The sequence below is a fragment of the Erpetoichthys calabaricus genome, chromosome 2 (assembly GCF_900747795.2).
Source record: "Erpetoichthys calabaricus chromosome 2, fErpCal1.3, whole genome shotgun sequence".
Taxonomy (NCBI): domain Eukaryota; kingdom Metazoa; phylum Chordata; class Cladistia; order Polypteriformes; family Polypteridae; genus Erpetoichthys; species Erpetoichthys calabaricus.
The window spans coordinates 328,325,070-328,344,235 of NC_041395.2; the positions used below are offsets into that span (position 1 = coordinate 328,325,070).

At 39.2% G+C, this 19,166-nt stretch overlaps 1 protein-coding gene across 2 annotated transcripts in view; it reads right to left on the bottom strand.

Annotated features, from left to right (window-relative positions):
- Positions 1 to 19,166, bottom strand: part of cpt1ab (carnitine palmitoyltransferase 1Ab (liver)) — a 151,057-nt gene that overhangs the window by 39,669 nt on the left and 92,222 nt on the right. Inside the window, exon 9 of one of the 2 annotated variants that reach the window (XM_028796018.2) lies at positions 9,379 to 9,466. In XM_028796018.2, coding sequence (XP_028651851.2) covers positions 9,379 to 9,466 — 88 coding nt within the window. Of the gene's footprint in view, positions 1 to 4,077; positions 4,163 to 9,378; positions 9,467 to 19,166 lie in introns of both variants that reach the window. The other variant, XM_028796019.2, reaches the window with a different exon arrangement.

The window sequence follows — 19,166 nt, forward strand, 5'->3', positions numbered from 1 at the left end:
TGAAAATGTGCTATAGAAATAAATGCTGTTGTTGTTGTAAGACAGCAGCACTAACCACTGTGCCAATGTGCTCCACTGTCTTGATTGTTGCAAGAATAAAAAATATTTTGAAGTGGTTAAGTATTCAGTGAATTTTACAGTGCTGTTCTTTAGTTTTTAAAACAATAAAACATTGTAGCAGACCGTAAGAGCAATTATTTGCAGTAATTTTATATTCTAAATTATCCTCTAAATTCAACTCCTTATATCACCCATTTCTGCAGAATTATTTCGGTTGAAAAGTGTAGTTTTGTAATTGTCAGAGAGTACCCGAGACAAACAACGTTAGACAGGTGATTTTTTTTATTTGTGTATTTTCTTACCAATGAGATCTATAAAAGTTTAATATAGCAATACTGTTAAAATTAGCCAAGCAATTAAGCATAGTTTATTACCACAGGGCAAAAATCCACTCTGATGGATCGAAACAGGAAATTTTGCATTGACCCCTTCATAAAAGAACATTTAAGGCAATTTATGTTTGGTTTAAAAAGGGAACTAACAAAGAAAAAGTCCCAAAAACATAAAAAAAATGTTCATTACTAACAGTATGTATTCTTGGTAAGTAGCTTTTGGTATTGAATCTCTGCAAAGTGTGACCAAAAGTTAGTTAATGATGTCACAGAATAATTTTACTTTGTAAGGATTTTGTTGTTAAGTGCTGACTTCTGCACAGTAAGTCTTGTGAGCTTCTACTGTCCATACGTTGTTTGGGGGAAGCTTTGATTATGGGGGAATGTTAGCAAAGTAGAAAATTCACCTCTCGCAACATTTTTAATGTTGGAATATGTAGGATCATGACTGCCCCTGCGATGCTTAAAGCTATTAATAAACTACCTTAGAACTAGTTGATGACACGCAATCATTACATACTTTCAGCCAATGAGTTATTCAGCAGACATGTGTCCAGAAGCTACTGGGGCTCCTTGATATCTAATTTCTCACTGGGACTGCTGGCTTATCATTTCCCAAATCTGAAGGTTTCTGTCTTTTTTTTTTGTAATTCTAGTGTGTATTTGAGGGGGTTATTATGCTATGTATTTATTTGTCCCAAGGGGCAAATTTAGCTTTTTATAAAAGCTCAATAAAGCATTATCGATCTGCCTATCTATCTATTATAAACTGCCTTTCTTATCTATCTATCTACCTATTATTTAGTGCCTTTCCTATCTATCTCTCTCTCTCACTCTTTCTTTCTTTCTTGATGGGAGCAGTTTAAAGGGCACAGCCTGTCTCAGGAATTTACTCAGGTTGACACCCCTCAATCAGCCGCTAGCCCTCCCTGAAAAGGCAGAAGCAGAACAGAAGCTTGGGCCATTTGTGAATGCAACAGTCATATCAGCTAATGGAGCCAAAGAAGAACTCCCTTGTCCCCAGTGACCAATCGGGTTTCTATCTACAAGTGTGCCTATCAAGCCTTGCTACCCTCGTCTGTCCCATTACTCAGTTAAGCAAAGAATAATCCATTATTTGATCCCAAAGTAATAGCTTTATATAAATTTAATTGAGCCACACACTCAAGTCTAACATGTTTGCATCATACATGAACACGTCTGTCTGACTACCATAATATAGTGCCTTTCTATTTATCTGTCTTTTGTAATGGATGGCACACTTTGGCTGTGATGGTGCAAGATTTCTTACCTTGCTGGGAGGCCAAGCCTGTATATGGACAAGAAAAATGCAGGGCATTCTCTGCCGCAACTTGTAGATTGGCATAGAGTGCCAATACCATAGCGGATATGGTGGAGTTCTGGAGGGGCTCAATTGTACAGTAGACAATAACTCAGCCAGGAATGCCAGTATACTGGAAGGCCATGGAGAGGCAACTTATGTAAACTATTTGCTTCCCTGTGACACTAGATGGCAACATCCCTGGGCTATGGTACCCATACAGATACCCGGAGGGCAAACTGGGAAACTGTAGTCCCACGCGATAATTCCATTGTTGCTGCTAGGAGAGATTCGTGATCACTACTATGTGTGGCTTCCACCTGACCTAGAGATACTTCCAGTGGGCAAAGGCCTGGGACAAGAAGTATTCCTGAGTCTTGGAGAAGATGAGCATCTCTGCCTCACTTAGGTTGAGTTTGAGTCGGAAATGGAGGACAGGAAAAAGTTTGCTTGGGAAGAATGGAGGAACAGAGAGAATGAAGAGAACTGTGATTGTGGTTGTGATTGACAAGAAGCCAAAGATGGTACTTTGTTGTAATAAACTTCTTATATGAAGTGTTCTTTGTGTTACATAACAGCCATTTCAGCCAATAGAGCTCATCCATTCTGTTGCACAGTTCAACATTGAATGATCCATAATTTAACCCCATAATAATGGTTTTATGTACATGTACCTGAAGCTTACCCTCACGTTCAATATCTTTGCATCACGCATGAGCACAGCTCTCAATCTATGTTAATGGGAGCTTTGTTTTAGGGGTGCAGTCTGCCTCAAGAATTCGCTCAGAATGACACCCCTCTATCAGCTGCTTGTCATACCTGAGAAGGCAGCAGCATGACAGAAACTTGGGTACTTTGAATTAAGACAACAGCCCTTTTAGTCAATAGAGTTGAAGGAGAACTCCCTTGTCCCCAGTGACCAATCGAGCTTCTAGCTACAAGTGGGCCTATCAAACTTTGGTAAGCTTGTCCATCCCATTTTACATCTAAACAATGAATGAGCCATAATTTAACCCCATAATACTGACTTTTGACAAGCCAAGCGCAATCCTTTCTTTTGTTTTAGAGTATTGTATTTCCTCTTCACTGAGGGGAGCAAAGATTCTCATTTTTGTAGACGTCTTCCATAATTCCATGGGAGCTAGTGCACATAACAGCTATTCAAAGTGCTCAGACTATCTGGATTAGGTGCTTTGTATTAGAGATTTCAGGATTCACATGGAGAACGTTGGAGATACCTGCAGGAGGAATGCAGTGTCTGATCTGAAACTGAGTGGTCAGAATCAGAAAGCACTTCTTCAGTGCTACCAGCACAAATATTTATAAACAAAACACCAGTTGTGTATGTGATACTATACAGTACAGTATATGCTTCACTTCAGTTCCTCCAACTCTTTAGTTATCAGTCTTTCTGTGTAAAGCATCTTTCTGAACATCTGGAGGGACTTTCTAGCAGGGGTCTGGGTACATCTGTATTTTATATAATCACATTTTGTTTCAGACAATTTTTGCCTTGTGCACATTTCAGTTCATTTTATTAAGCTTTCTTAGCAATTAGGTTTTCTTAGCTTCAGCATCCTTACTACAGATCTCTCAGTACACACCCTAAATGTCTAAAAGCTGAAAAAAGAAAAATCCTTGGTCAAACGTAATCTGTAATTAATACGAACTGGGCATTTACTCTCCCAGTTTCTGGTGTGCAGCCCATCATTTTCCTACTCTACCATATGCACAACTGGAAAGAGAATTTTTAACATGAGTTAATAATACAAATTCTATGTTGGCTCACCTAATCTGTTACTGTTGGACATAGTGAGAAAATGTAATTTAACTGGAAGAATTACTTTAAAAATGAATACCTGCATGGGTGTGCACTGCTACTCTGCTAAGAACATCTTTACATAAAAAGTTTGAAAAAACTGACATGCAATAAAACAATGGCAGCTATCAAATATGTTATAAAATATTAAAGTGGCTAAGTGGTATAAAACATTTGTTGCCACATATCATTTAACCCATACCAAATCATTACAAAAGATTACAACAATAGTATAGGCTGGAGTTGCTATACTGCTTTACCTTTAAAAGTACAGCACTTTACTGAAATCTAGAGACCAGCAAAAAGGGTAATGAAGCCAATAACCATGTTGTCAATATTTAAATTACATAATCACTGAAAAATCAGAATAAAATGTACATTGTTTTGGACTTTGTGAAACATTAAGGCATTAGATGTGTTTTTTTTTTTTTAATTTTGTAGATTTGCTTTCAGTATTCTAAAATGCATTAACATGCAATTAAACAGGAAGGTTGTTAGAAGGATCTAAAAAGGCAAGGACATGACAGGCAGGTCTGGAACTGTACCTGTCTCTACACCTGGAATGCGACTGGTGTTGAACATACGTTCATATTGGGAAGAGCACATTGGAATAGTGTTTTGAACCATAAGCTGAAAAGCAAAAGTTACAGCAAAAAAAAAAGAAAAAACACAAATAAATAGAATGAAAAGGGGAGCACATGGAGAGAAACAATTACATGACATAAAGGAATCCATTCCATGAGGATGAAGACAAAAAGCAAGTGAAGTCACCACATTACATACCAGAAAAAATATAAATAATATAAACAAGTATAAACAATATTAAATGAAAGACAAACAAGCTGCGGAAGATTCTTGGATATGAAGGAGGCAGCAGTGGGATTGCAAACCCGTTTCATCAGAAAAGTTGGAAACAGTCAAGCACACCTGGCAGAATGTCACCTACAAGCCACGTTTTGATACTTAAGCGTGTGTGAGTCAGAGAATAAGAGGTTTGGACTGCTGTTGAAAAACAAAAGACCGGCAAAAAGCAGCAGACTTGATCAGTAAGTATGTACTACACCTAATAATATGTAGAGAAACTCGTTTTTAAAGATGTCGCAATGGTTTGTAGTATGCAACTAGCATGAATCATTTAATTTTTCTTTTTTTAATCACAGGCAGGAAATTATTTAGCATACCAGAGATTTAAGTGGAAATCTGGAGTAAAGGTCAGACAAGGCAGACTTTAAAATGCTAGTAAACATATCAGTAATAAATAAACAGGGCAAAACGAAACTCACAATCCATTGGACAATGGATAAAAATAATTTTCTCTTTCTTGTTTCAGGGTCTGTCGCTTATTTACATAAAACTGCAATGAGGTCACCTGTAGTGTGACACACAGCATTACAGACATGAGAAAACAGGAAAAAAAACAAAACATTATGTTTAAAATCCTAAGAAGGAAAAGTTTAAAATAGCAATGTTTATTTAATAATAATAATAACTGAAATAGCTATTTGCCATGAAGTTGAGCACCTGTTCCAGAGTCATGTCCATGTAATGGGGGCAAAATGATTTTCTAGGTATGAAAAGAGCAGTTATGTACCTGCAGCAAGACTTGACTTCAGGCCAGAACCAAACTACATGAAGAGTCTTACTTTGATGACCAATAAAACTGTAAGAACATAAGAGGAATTATATAGTAAGATACTCTAAAATGCAGCCATTAACAAGAACCACTAGTGCACACATTTTTCTCAAGTGCTGAGACATTTTTCCACAAATTCCTCACATATCAGGTGAAAGGCTGGACATTCTGTTCTACAGACAATATATGCTGTTCAATTGAATATACAGTAACACAAAACAAATCACTAGTCATAAGTCCATCTAACTTTACCTGTAGCATTGAGCGTCAAAACCATTTAACATAGCGACTTTACTGAGTTTACCAGCGCCTTGTTTGACAATTTTTACTTTAAACATTTGCTATGCAGTTAACTTAGGCAAACCATTTTTTCCCAGTGCCCCATGATGCTTTGTGATGCCCAGCATGACATCAATTAGTTGAAGCAGCAAATGTTGGATGGGGATGTCACTTGACAACCTGTGCTACCTGCTTCATTTGCAGAACTTTCATGTAAAGCATTATGTATGCATACTCTACATCATATTTTGAATAATTCACAGTGTATACTGACATGTATGATGCCACTACGCTCTACTACTACTACTCTACTCTTATATACTTTCATCTAAGGCATCTATAGGCTTGCTCCAAATGATATTTCATTATATTATACAGTGACAATAAAGGTATCTTGCCTCTTACTATCCAATCAGTACTGCAATCGAATATGTACCTCCTCCAAGTATATAACAATGATCCCTTGCATCACATTAGTCGTAGGAGCTCAGGAGACACAGTGAGCAATGAGTGCTCAGAGTATTGTGGACTCGGAGTACAATTTTATCTTATAAAGAGATGGCGGGGCAGCAGGTTGCACTGCTGCCTCACAGCTCAGGTCATACTTTTGGCCACATTAATCAGTCCAGCATAGTTGGCTGATGCTTTCCTAACTCCATGGACACTTAAAATACTACTACACCATTATAATTCACTCAAAACTAGCCCTGTTTCCCTTTCTCCATTCACTTCAAAGCATTTTGCAGAGGTTGCCAAAATTCTTAAATATTTCCACGTTTTTGCCAAACTCAAGGGGAAGCCAATTCAGCAGGGTACACACATCACTATTCACCTGGACGGGGCTCCTTACCATGTACAGGGCATCTTGATCATGTACCACCCTGTAGTATTTCCCAATGGTAATAATTGTACAATTATTTGAAAAATATTAAATGATAAGACTGTAATACATTTTATTTATTAAGTGCCTTTCCCACTTCTTTTTCCTTTCAATTATTTTACTTTAGTTAAAAATGTTATGTTAATATTTTGAATGAAAGATCAAGAGGATAAACAATAAAGGCATTTTTATACAGCCCATTTTGCCTTCATTTACCAAGAGTGCCAATATGTAGAACTTTTTAGCAAAATTTCCCTTAAATGTTTCATTAAATTCAGTAGATGTAAATAATTGTTTATTTCAACCAGGTGTTATTAAGAATGACGAGTTGCACTAACGCATTGAAAAAGGATGTCATAGATGTGGGGTGATGCAGATAACATCCCATGAACCCCTCGCACTTGTCCCATGAAATCCAAAGTCAGCAAAAAGGCTGCAGAAAAAGCAAGCAATTGGATAAAAGGCTTGCCATATTTAAATAGTCATGGTAAACATCATGACAGGGGATGGCCCTTGTCCTCTTTTTTTGGTTTGGTCATTACACTTGTACAAAGGTTTAATTTAGTGGCCTACAGGATCTCTCACTCAACATCTCGGAAAAGGTGTGGAAAGTAGCAATGCACAGAATTCGCTCGAGCTCCATATGCGCAAAGTATAGAATTATTCAACTCAAAATTAAGTATTGAGCGCATCTGTCTCGTTTACAACTGTCCAACACGTTTCCAGTGCAAGACTAAACCTGCAAACATTGCAATCAAGCTCCAGCCTCACTGGGCCACATGTTTTGTGCCTGCACCAAATTAAAATCATTCTGGACAAAAATTTTTAAATGCCTTTCAAACAGGCCTCGGTGCCACAATACCTCCTAATCCATTAACAGCTGTGTTTACTGTACTTCCAGATGGGCTTAAAGTGGAGAAGGACAAACAAACTGTAATTGCCTTTACTAGACTATTGGCACATAGACTTATCTCGCTCAACTGGAAGAATCTTAACTTTCCTATTCTAATTCAGTGGGTAACTGATGTTATATACTACTTGAATTTGGGAAAAAGTCAAATTCTCATTTAGAGGATCTGTACAAAACTTTTTCAAAACCTGGAAGGATCTAATCAATAACATTTTAGAATAAGCATTTAAATTTTCCCCTCTTTTACTGCATTTACCTTTATTCATTTATTAATTTCTCTATTTACTTATTTCTGCCAGCTTCTATAGCCGAGGATCGGACCGCCAAGGTCCCCGCCTTCGGCCACCACCCAACTCACACTGCACCCGACCTCCTTGGCCCCTCCCATAGGTGGTGAGCCCATGGGAAGGGGGACCCACGTTGCCTCTTCGGGCTGTGCCCGGCCGAGCCCCATGGGTGCAGGCCCGGCCACCAGGCGCTCGCCATCGAGCCCCACCTCCAGGCCTGGCTCCAGAGTGGGGCCCCAGTGACCCGCGTCCGGGCAAGGGAAAACGTCGTCCAAAATTGTTTTTCATCATAGGAGGTTTTGTTTAACCGCTCTTTGTCTCATCCCTCACCTAGGACCAGTTTGCCTTGGGTGGCCCTACCAGGGGCATAAAGCCCCGGACAACAGAGCTCCTAGGATCACTGGGACACGCAAACCCCTCCACCACGATAAGGTGGCGGTTAAAGGAGGGGCTTTTTGCAGATGATGTTGTCCTGTTTGCTTCATCAGGCCGTGATCTTCAGCTCTCTTTGGATCGGTTCGCAGCCGAGTGTGAAGCAGCTGGGATGAGAATCAGCACCTCCAAATCTGAGACCATGGTCCTCAGCCGGAAAAGGGTGGAGTGCCCTCTCAGGGTTGGTAGCGAGATCCTGCCCCAAGTGGAGGAGTTCAAGTATCTCGGGGTCTTGTTCACGAGTGAGGGAAGAATGGAGCGTGAGATCGACAGGCGGATCGGTGCGGCATCCGCAGTAATGCGGGCACTGCATCGGTCTGTTGTGGTGAAAAAAGGAGCTGAGCCGCAAGGCGAAGCTCTCAATTTACCAGTCGATCTATGTTCCTACCCTCACCTATGGTCATGAGCTATGGGTAGTGACCGAAAAAACGAGATCGCGAATACAAGCGGCTGAAATGAGTTTCCTCCGCAGGGTGTCTGGGCTTTCCCTTAAAGATAGGGTGAGAAGCTCAGTCATCCGGGAAGGGCTCAGAGTAGAGCCGCTGCTCCTCCGCATCGAGAGGAGTCAGATGAGGTGGCTTGGGCATCTGATCAGGATGCCTCCTGGACGCCTCCCTGGTGAGGTGTTCCGGGCACGTCTAACCGGGAGGAGGCCCCGGGGAAGACCCAGGACACATTGGAGGGACTATGTCTCTCGACTGGCCTGGGAACGCCTTGGGATTCTCCCGGAAGAGCTAGAAGAAGTGGCCGGGGAGAGGGAAGTCTGGGCATCTCTGCTCAAGCTGCTGCCCCCACGACCCGACCTCGGATAAGTGGGAGACAATGGATGGATGGATGGATATTTACTTATTTTTACTAGCTCTCTTTCTCAGGGGTGAGAGTTGATTTGTTTTGAACGTATTTTTTGTTAAATTTGAGTTATTTGTATGGAATGCTATTTTTAATAAAACCAATAAAATAAAAAAAAAAGATGACATGATCTTAATGCGTGTCCTATTAATTAAAAAAATAACACTGAAATTGAGAGAAAGTCTTCAAAAAACATTTGAAGAATCAAAATATAATGCAAAAGTAAAGGATGAACTGGCAGATAGGCATACTGGCTACAAGTGTAGAATGAGAACTAAACTGACTAAATGCAAATGATAAGAAGACTTCCTCAGTCATGAAAATCTGAGTATGTAGTAACAGTTACAAGATGTGGTGGCGTCAATCAATTTGATTTGCAATCAAGTCTGCCGCCATTCATAGTCCAGGTCCAAAACCCCACCTTTATTTGTTCCTAAACTTAACAGCATGTAAAGTCAAATTCTGGTGCCGAAAGATGATCTCAAAGTAAAGATGCTTTGTCTTGTAACGTAGGTGGCATTGTCCAGGGTGCTGAGTATTTTCAAAATTTCAGCCACTGCTCCTCCTTCCTCTTACCTGTCTCTTGGCCTGGGAGTCTGCAAGTATTAAACATCCTCTCCCACTGAGCTGAACACAGGGGCACTGTGCTTCCCATGGCGAAAATCTGTATCACACCACAGAAAATGGCGAAACAAAATTGAATTTCGCAAACATGATTGTGGCAGGGTAATAAAGAAGAAGGAAAATAAAGAACACACAAATCAAGATAGCATCTTCTTCCATTGTGCACCTGGGTGGCTGACACTGTTCTTTAAACAAAAGAAGGTAACAAAAGACAATGACATGTGGACTTAAAGTCGTCCAAAGCATTCCAGAGATGAACCTGCAAAAGAACTCAAACCTTAAAGCACCTAAAAAGTGAATTACAAGATGAGCTGGGCTTGTTTGCCTTAATTTGGCTGTTCAAAATTTTGAAGCCAAGAATTTTCTCTTCTTAAAATTTTGCTCCCTCTGCTTTCTATGTACATTAAATTAGGAAATCCCAGACTTGGATTGCTCAGATTAAGTCAAATCGGAATAAAACTCATTATTTAAAAATGCTCAGTTATTTTCACAAGTTGCCTTCTAGAAGGAGATAGAGAGATCGATATGTTAATGATATGGAATGTGTCTGCAATGGACTGAGGCCTGTCTGGGGTTGGCTTGGGCCCTGTGGCTGATTTTCCCTGCCTGAACAGGACTAAGCAGGTCTGAATATGTTACTTTAACTGATAATACTCCATCTTTAGCAGCTTCACTTGGGTTGTTACTCTGTGTAGTGAGGGTGAAGACATTCCCAGGCTAGAGTCAACCCATTTAATGATGATGATGATGAAGATGCAAAAAGTGTTCAGAGCAAGCTCATGATTAGTCATATATTGTAGCACATACAGTATGTTGTCTCTTTTATGTACACAACTGACCTTATGTCTACGGTTCAACATCCAGCTGCACTTTCCGCAAATGAAATAGTTTCAGCCACCAAGCAAATGATGGAGGGCCATGTGGGTGCTTCATATTCGTAGGTACCTGAGCTGGATTCCTAGCTCAGTTGCTCTCTGTGTTTAAGTTTAAAGATTAACCTAAAATAGCATGCTATGCTCAATCCTGCTTAATGTAATTCACAGTCATGGGGGGCAGAAGCCTATCTTAGTAGCACTGAGCACAAGGCTGAAAACAGCCCTGGATGGGACGCCAGACTATTGCACAGCTTACAAATTAGAAATAGTGTATATTTTTTAGGGTAGCACTGTGACCCATGTGGGTAGCTCTGACATATCATGAATCCAAAATCCTGGGTTTGTCCCAGGTGGCACAGGTATTCATTCTTCTGGATACTCCGTCTTTCCTCCCATATCCCCAAAGATGTGTATCTGAGGTTAACTGATGATTTAAACTGACCCTGCATCAGTGTGTGTGATAATGTGTGTAGAGTGAGCACTGCAATGGAATGGTGTCTGCCCAGGACTCTTCCCTGCCTTGCTCCCTGTCCTGTGACCAAGACCTTGGGACGCTATGGGATTGAGTATGTTATAATCTTTTTTTAATTTATATAGTCATTTCTCATTCTCAAAGCACTTTAGAAGCTGATATCCATGGTACAACTCTTTATCTGTGATTTTAACAATTGGTAGATTTACAGCATTTCTCATGGTCACACAAGGAGTGTAAAGTGAGGGCTGGACTACCCACCTCTCCCAAACTCACTTATCCTGGCCAGTTTAGGACCAACATTTAATATAACGGGGTATATCGGGGAATCCAATGTGGGCAGAGGTAAATGTGTAAAGTCCACTGGACTGTGACCAGGCCAAGAAATGAACCCTCTTCTTTTGAGCTGTGATGGTGTGTGTGCTTAGTTTTTAAATCACTTCTGTATCAACCCTTTACACACAGTGTCTAAAAAAAAGCAAGTAACTAAACAAGAATATGTAATAGGTTATTAATAGACTTAATAGAATAATAATCATTTAAAATAGAGAAAGTTTGTTAATTTTAGTGTTATGTAAAAAAGTATGGCAACAATTTAGTACTAAGCATTAAAGCATCCATTTGACGTGGGTAAAAACTAAGTCAGGTAACAATTTAGTTTAGAAAACAACCCCCCAGGTGGATGAAACGCTATGGTGCAGAAACACTAAGTGCTGAGCTATCACGCATTGCTGGTCTTCATTCCTTTTAAATGGCTGAATCTCATAATGTTGGTGTTTTTTGTTCAAAAGTGGCATGTAGAAACTATTTTACAATACATGTGTAATCACAAGATGTGGATCAATACAAGTATCTAGGCTTGAAAATTTGACATATTTGTGTTTACACTTTTCTCAGTGCCCCATAGACTGCAATGTAAAGTGGCAGTGTGGGGATATTTTTTTAAACTTGTAGAAAGTGATTACAACGCAGTTTCATGTGGAAAAAAAAATATATATAAAAAAACTTACCCTTTAATTAGCAAAGCAGGGCAATACATGGAATAAAGTATGGAATTAGCAAATTATATTTTCCAACCAAGACATGAGGTCATGCAAATTAAAAACAGATGGAAATCGAATTGATAATCAAAGGTGGATCCAAGTGTTATGAAGCAGCAGCCTTACTTCATTCCAAATAATAGAAAGACCTAACTATGAGAAAGTGGACTTCTATGGGGCAACACATTTAATTTAAATTTGTTGAAAACTAATTTCTGCTAAGTTATGTTAGTAAAAATTGAAGACTCATACCAATATGGTCATGTGAAAAAACAATTTTCCCATGGGGATTAGTGTAGTATAGTGTAGAGTAGTATACTAAATACAGTACTCTCTTAAATAACACTGGACTGGACTGGTAAATATGATATGCAGCTGCAAGCTGAACACAAACATAAATTCATATTGACTGTAGAATGTAAGAATCTGGAGAAACAGGAAAGTAACTTTTATTCAATTTAGTGTGTTTAATCGCTTAATGATGGTGACACATTGGATTTGTTCAATTCAGCTAAAAATGTTTTGCTGCTGATTTTTGTTTGTACTCAGCATCTGATGCTTCGCATTTCGGTGTCCAACAATAGTTGGCCTGCACTAATGGATTCCACTTGCCCCCGATACTGCTCTTCCACCGTTACAATGTCCTGGTGAAACATTTTCCCTTTCTTAGTCACTGCTGGAAAAAGCATATGATAGCGTGCCTAGAGAAGAGTTGTGGTAGTTGTACAGGATATGTACGAGGGAAGTGTGACAGTGGTGAGGTCTGCAGTAGGAGTGATGGATGCATTCAAGTTGGAGGAGGGATTACATCAGAGATCGGCTCTGAGCCCTTTCTTATTTGCAATGGTGATGGACAGGTCGACACATGAAAGTAGACAGGAGTCCCTGTGGACTATGATGTTTGTGGATCACATTGTGATCTGTAGTGAGAGTAGGGAGCAGGTTGAAGAGACCCTGGAGAGGTGGAGATCTGCTCTAGAGAGGAGAGGAATGAAGGTCAGTAGGAACAAGACAGAATACATGTGTGTGAATGAGAGGGAGGTCAGAGGAGTGGTGAGGATACAGGGAGTAGAGTTGGTGAAGGTGGATGAGTTTAAATACTTGGGATCAACAGTACAGAGTAACAGGGATTGTGGAAGAGAGGTGAAGAAGAGAGTGCAGGAAGGGTGAAGTGGGTGGAGAAGAGTGTCAGGGATGATTTGTGACAGACGGGTATCAGCAAGAGTGAAAGCAAAGGTCTACTGGAAGGTAGTGAGACCAGCTATGTTATGTGGGATGGAGATGGTGGCACTGACCAAAAAACAGGAGACAGCGCTGGAGGTGGCACAGTTAAAGACGTTAAGATTTGACGAGAATGGACAGGATTAAAAATAAGTACATTAGAGGGGCAGTTCTGGTTGGACGGTTTGGAGGCAAAGTCAGAGAGGTGAGATTGTGTTGGTTTGGACATGTGCAGAGGAGACATGCTGAGTATATTGGGAAAAGGATGTTAAGGATGGAACTACCAGGTAAGAGGAAAAGATGAAGGCCTAAGAGGAGGTTCATGGATGTGGTGAGAGATGACATGCAGGTGGTGGGTGTAACAGAGCAAGATGCAGAGAACAGAAGGATATGGAAAAAGATGATCCGCTGTGGAGACAACTAATAGAAGCGGCCGAAAGAAGAAGTAGAAGAAGTCACTGACAACGTCAAGATTAGCAACAAACAAGTCAAAGTGTGACTGCAGACATATTACACTGCATGGGTTTGTATGCTTGAAGCACGTTAACAACCAAATGAATGTAGTTTAGAGCTCTGTAGTTGCCAAGAAAATTCTCAACAACATCCTTGAATACATTCAATGCAATTTGTTCTGGCCTTATTAGCAGATTTTCAAACCACTGGTCATGGATGACATGTCAGATTTGTAGACCTTCCCGAATCTTGGCGATCAGTTACTCATGGAAACATCTGTCTCTAAAAATTGAAATCCTTCACTTTCATGTTCTTCACTTTCAGAAGAGTTTTCATCACTCCAACTTTAATAGGAAGGTGAAGCAAAAATATCTTTGTTGGGTTGAAAAGTGGTTTATGTGTAACACTTTTCTGCACTTGAACCAAATGCTTACAGAGCGGACAGTTTGTTTAAATGATGCGAGACATTTTAGCACGGCTGTGTCATTTGCAAATGAGACAACAGTATTTGGTTTACCCAAGCTGCATTCCAAATAGCAGTGCCACTACTTTTAGATTATCACAGACGTTCCAGTTGTAGTTGTTTATTTTATATGTATACTTACATTCGGAGAGGAATCATAGAAATAAGCGACTGCAATAAACCAGTACGACAGAAAAATTTAAAGAACTATTCATTTCAATAACAGGGATTTACTGTTACTGCTGCAGTCCCCATCCTCCTGCATCTGTGTTGCTATACACAAATATGCTGAAATGTGAAACCATTGTTGGCAGACGAAAGAATTTTAATTTTTGTCTTACAAGTCAACTAGTAGGAAACATAATGCAACTGAAAATGTATAAAGAAAATATAAAAACTCCTTACAAGCAACTACATACAAAATTGAGAACTGAAATATATAAAACCACTCATATATGTTCTACTAAAAAAGGTTACAAAAAACAGAATGAAAAATGAGAAACAATCTACTCATCACTTTTACACTGGCCATTTGTTGCTTGTATCTTATTTTGATACATAGGAGATATAAATGTCAGACTACTTCAGGAATTCTGCAAATTCTTGGGAAACCTGCCAATGTCTTTTTGGTTGTAACATTTTTCTAATAATTCACAAAAGCACTTCTGTAAGCTGTGTGGGTGGGCAAGCTGGCAAAAGATGCAGACACAGCTGTGCAGAAAAAGAAAAGAATGCTTCATGAGGGAAAAAGAAATGCTTCTTGATAGATAGATAGATAGATAGATAGATAGATAGATAGATAGATAGATAGATAGATAGATAGATAGATAGATAGATAGATAGATAGATAGATAGATAGATCTATTGATCGATCCATGGACAAATGTGTTGGTACCCCTCCATGAAAAAAATAACCCAGAATTGTCTCTGAAATGAATTAGAACTGACAAAAGTAATTGACACCCATCATTGTTTATTCTGTATATAACAAAAATCAGGGTGCTTTAGAGTTTTGATTCAAAAGAATATTTCAAATAATAAAACAAATGAAAATGGTATAGATAAAAATGATGGGACCCTTAACCTAATACCCTTTAGAATTTGCAATCACAGCAAACAAGCAATTCTTGGATCTCTCCATGAGACTTCTGCCCATGTCCATAGGTCGTTTGGCCCACTTGTCCTGAACAAACTGCTCAAGCTGTGGCAGGTTTGAAGGGGTCTTCTCCAGACTGCATGTTGTAGTTTCTTTCCATAGATGTGTGATGGGATTCAAATCAGTTCTTATAGAGGGCCACTTCAAAATTTTATTTTTATTTTATTCTTGGGTGCTTTTGGCTGTGTACTTTGGCTCATTATCCTGGTGGTGAATCCAAGACCTGTGACTAAGACAGAGCTTTCTGACATTTGGCAACATGTTTTGCTCCGGAATGTTTCGATAGTTTCAGATTTCATTATCCCCTGCGCAGACTCATGGCAGCAAAGCAACCCCAAAATATCACAGTAGGTCTGGTGTTCTTTTCTTTGAAAGACTCATTTTTTCATCTGTAGACAGAGAGCTGATGTGACTTGTCAAAAAGCTCCAGTTTTGTCTCATTTGTCCAAAGGATATTCTCCCAGAAGCATTGTGGTTTGTCAATTGCATTTTAGCAAATTCCAGTCTGTTATTTTTGTTTTATATGTCCTCCTGGGTTTTCTTACATTGAGTCCACTGTCTTTCAAAAAGCAATGGACAGTCTGATCAGACACTGGTGGACTTCGACTTTGGAGTTCAACTTGTACCTCTTTTGAAGTCGTCTTTGGCTTTTTGTCTGCCATTCTCACTATCTTTCTGCCCATTCTGGGGTTGATTTGTGTCTAGCAGCCACATCCAGGGAGGTTGGGCTCACAGTCCCATGAACTTTAAAATTTTTAATAATATTTATAAATGTTGTCACAAGAACATCAAGCTACTTGGAGATGATCTTCTAGGCTTTGCCTTTAATATGCTAGTCTTGAATTTTCTTGTGGATCTCCACAGACAACTCTCCCCTTTGCTTTCTCTGGTCCATGTACAGTGTGGCATACACGATGACACCAAACAGCAGAGTGACAGCTTGTCTCCATTTAAAGAGGCTGAATGACTGATTACACGATTGTAGACATGTGGGATATGAATTCAAGAAAACAGCTAGTTTGAAAAATCACCCATATCCAATTATTTATGATGTTTTCTAGTATCAACAAAGGTGTCAAGGCAATTTTAGAATATCTGTATAGAATAAGCAATACTTGGTTTCTTTTCACACTTGCTTTGCTTTACTCAAGGAGATATCAAAGGCATGCTGGTATACAGGGGACACTTGCTTTTCATTTAATTACTTTTCAGGAGACATACAGAACTTTTTCAATGAGCTGTAAGGGTGACAACAAATTTGTCGATAGATAGATGGATGGATGGATGGATGGATGGATGGATGGATGGATGGATGGATGGATGGATGGATGGATAGATAGATAGATAGATAGATAGATAGATAGATAGATAGATAGATAGATAGATAGATAGATAGATAGATAGATACCCCAGAGGGTACATTTAGCTGTTTACAGAAATTCAATCTACTATGGCTGTTCGTTTGTCTGTCCAGGATTTTAAATTACCTGTTGCTCACAAACTGTTTGACCTATTGACCTGAAATTTGGTACACATATACTACATGACATCTACTGTCCACTTTCGGGGTGATAATTGACCTTGAAGGTTATTCCGACAAAAGAAGAAAAGAAGCGGGCCGCTAGGGTGAAGAGAAGAAGAGCTGCTCAGGAAGCACCTAGTGCATCAACCTATGAGCAAACAAATGCTAAACGTACAATGTGATGTCAAACTAATTATTCACCTATTTTCTTTAAAATTAGTATTATTTTTAATCAGCTGGGCCTTGAAATGTCGTAAAGTGTCTCCCCCAATGCACTAGAGAGCTGCATGGAGTTTCTTTACTTGGTCAATAGACTCCTGTGTGCTATTATTGGCAGAATAGCCTTACTGGGGATCACCTGTCCCTCTTTGTAATAACAGGGGATGGAGGTATAGAAATACCTGGGGCCACCAAAGGCAGCTCTAGGCCTAGTCATTAAGTCTTGCCAGATCCATTAGTGACTCCAAAAGGACTGAAGTAAAAAATAACAATTGTGAATCTAAAGTTTCTCTAGATGCTATGGAGCTGCTAAGGAATGACAGATCAAGTTATTAAAGTACATGACCCACATAATAATCTTCTGGGACAGTTCCAGAGAAAGTGAGATTATGAGACTCTGGGAGGAAGCATACAGCACACATCAGTCAATATACAACATTCAACATACAACAGTATTATAAAGAAAAGGTAATTCTGCATAGACAAAGGTTGATGGGACCGCTGACAGAAAAGAGTCTTAAGTTCCATTAAGACTGGTGAAGAGTCCAGTACAACAGCTCTGGGCCAACAGTTGCAGAAACAATTATCTTATCTGGATTAGGTGGGATTTGATGCCTAAAGCAATTAATTGGTATCTTGGAACATTCATTTGAAGGTTTAGCTCATCCAATGGCACTGCAGTTATTCTAAGGTCCACTAGATATCACTGTAAGCTTTCAGTTCTAAAGCTGCAAAAGGCACCACAGACCCTGGAAATGATTCCATTGATGATGTGGATCTAGAGGCCACCACTGCACACACTGCAGTGATCTTTGAGTCATGAGGTGACCTGATAAAGAGGAAGTAACATCAGGGTTTGGACAGATAAAAAGGGAGTGTATGTATATGTGGGAGAGAGACAGATAAGAGAGAAAAGATAGAGACAAGATTCTATTGCAGTATTAGCAGATGGGGAAAGTGAGAAACCATCCTACCAAGCATGTCAGTGCTATGGTGTGGATAACAAGGCCCAGTGGGCTGGTAGGATTTATTTTACATTTTTGTCTATTCCATTAATACCCTGTGGTCTCCTTATTTTGTTATTTTGTGTTTTTTGAATAAACTTGCCCATTTTTAGCACATTCTTACTCTCTGGGACCTTTTTTTGGATTGAAGAGTTGTGGCACCTCCAGTTATCCATATTGACTTGTAGAGGGGCTCGTCATTCACCAGTGAGGGTTTTTACAGATCTATAACCTTGGTTTTTTTGCCATCTTAATGATTTTTTCAAATAAGAGTCCCTTGCTTTTTTTCTTAATTATCCATATACTGTACATAATATAATATGAAGAAGAATAGTCGTATAGAATTAATAAAATAACTCAGCGGTTTCGAGCATGAAAACACAGAGGCCACAACCCATTACTATGATTTACATGCTTTGGACAGAAACCCTTTGCCATATTTCCTGGTATTTTATTGGCACATTTGTATTTGGCCATTTTTTAATGCTATTTACTAAGGAACTGAATTAAAACAAAATCACGAGCAAACTAAAAAGGGAATTAAATGTTATACTGTACAATTGTGGTGTGGTGTGTAAAAATACAAATCATCAAGCTATTTGCTTATATATCTGTGAAACTCTAATAAGCTGCAGGTTAACCACATTGTTTTTGGGATGGCAAAGAAGATGTAGAATAGTGACCATTGTGGGCTTTCTCCTATGATACATGTACCATGGGCAACATTCTCTAACACTATTCTTAGTGCGTCACACAAAAAAGACCAGTTCATTTGTATGAATCACTCTGTATAGTTTTGCAGGGGTTTGACAATTTCCTCTTATTAGAACAGTGGTTCTCAAACTGTGGGGCAGGCCCCCCCTAGGGGGGGCGCGAAGTAACAAAAAGGGGGGGGGGCGCAAAGATGTGAAAAAAAGACAACAAGAATCAAAAATATGAAAAATACATCTATTGAAACCAAAACAAATTAACTTAAACTACATTCTGATACCAGAAAAATAAATATAGAGTTAGATAAATGTCGATAAACGTTAAGTAGGTATAATAAAATATGCATCTATGATCTATCATTAATTAAAAAAGAACAAATTGATATTAGTGGGCTCCTTTCAAAAAAACATTAGGGGGATGCGATTAAAACTGTTATGAAAACTTGGGTCGCAAATACTTAAAGGTTGAGAAATGCTGTAATAGAAGATGGTTATTTAGTTGTACTTTGGACCTGCTTTCAGTTTGCTCCATACTGGTTTAATATATTGTAACTTCAATCTAGGATAACAGTTTGAGTGTTTGCCAGCACTACCTACAGAACAGA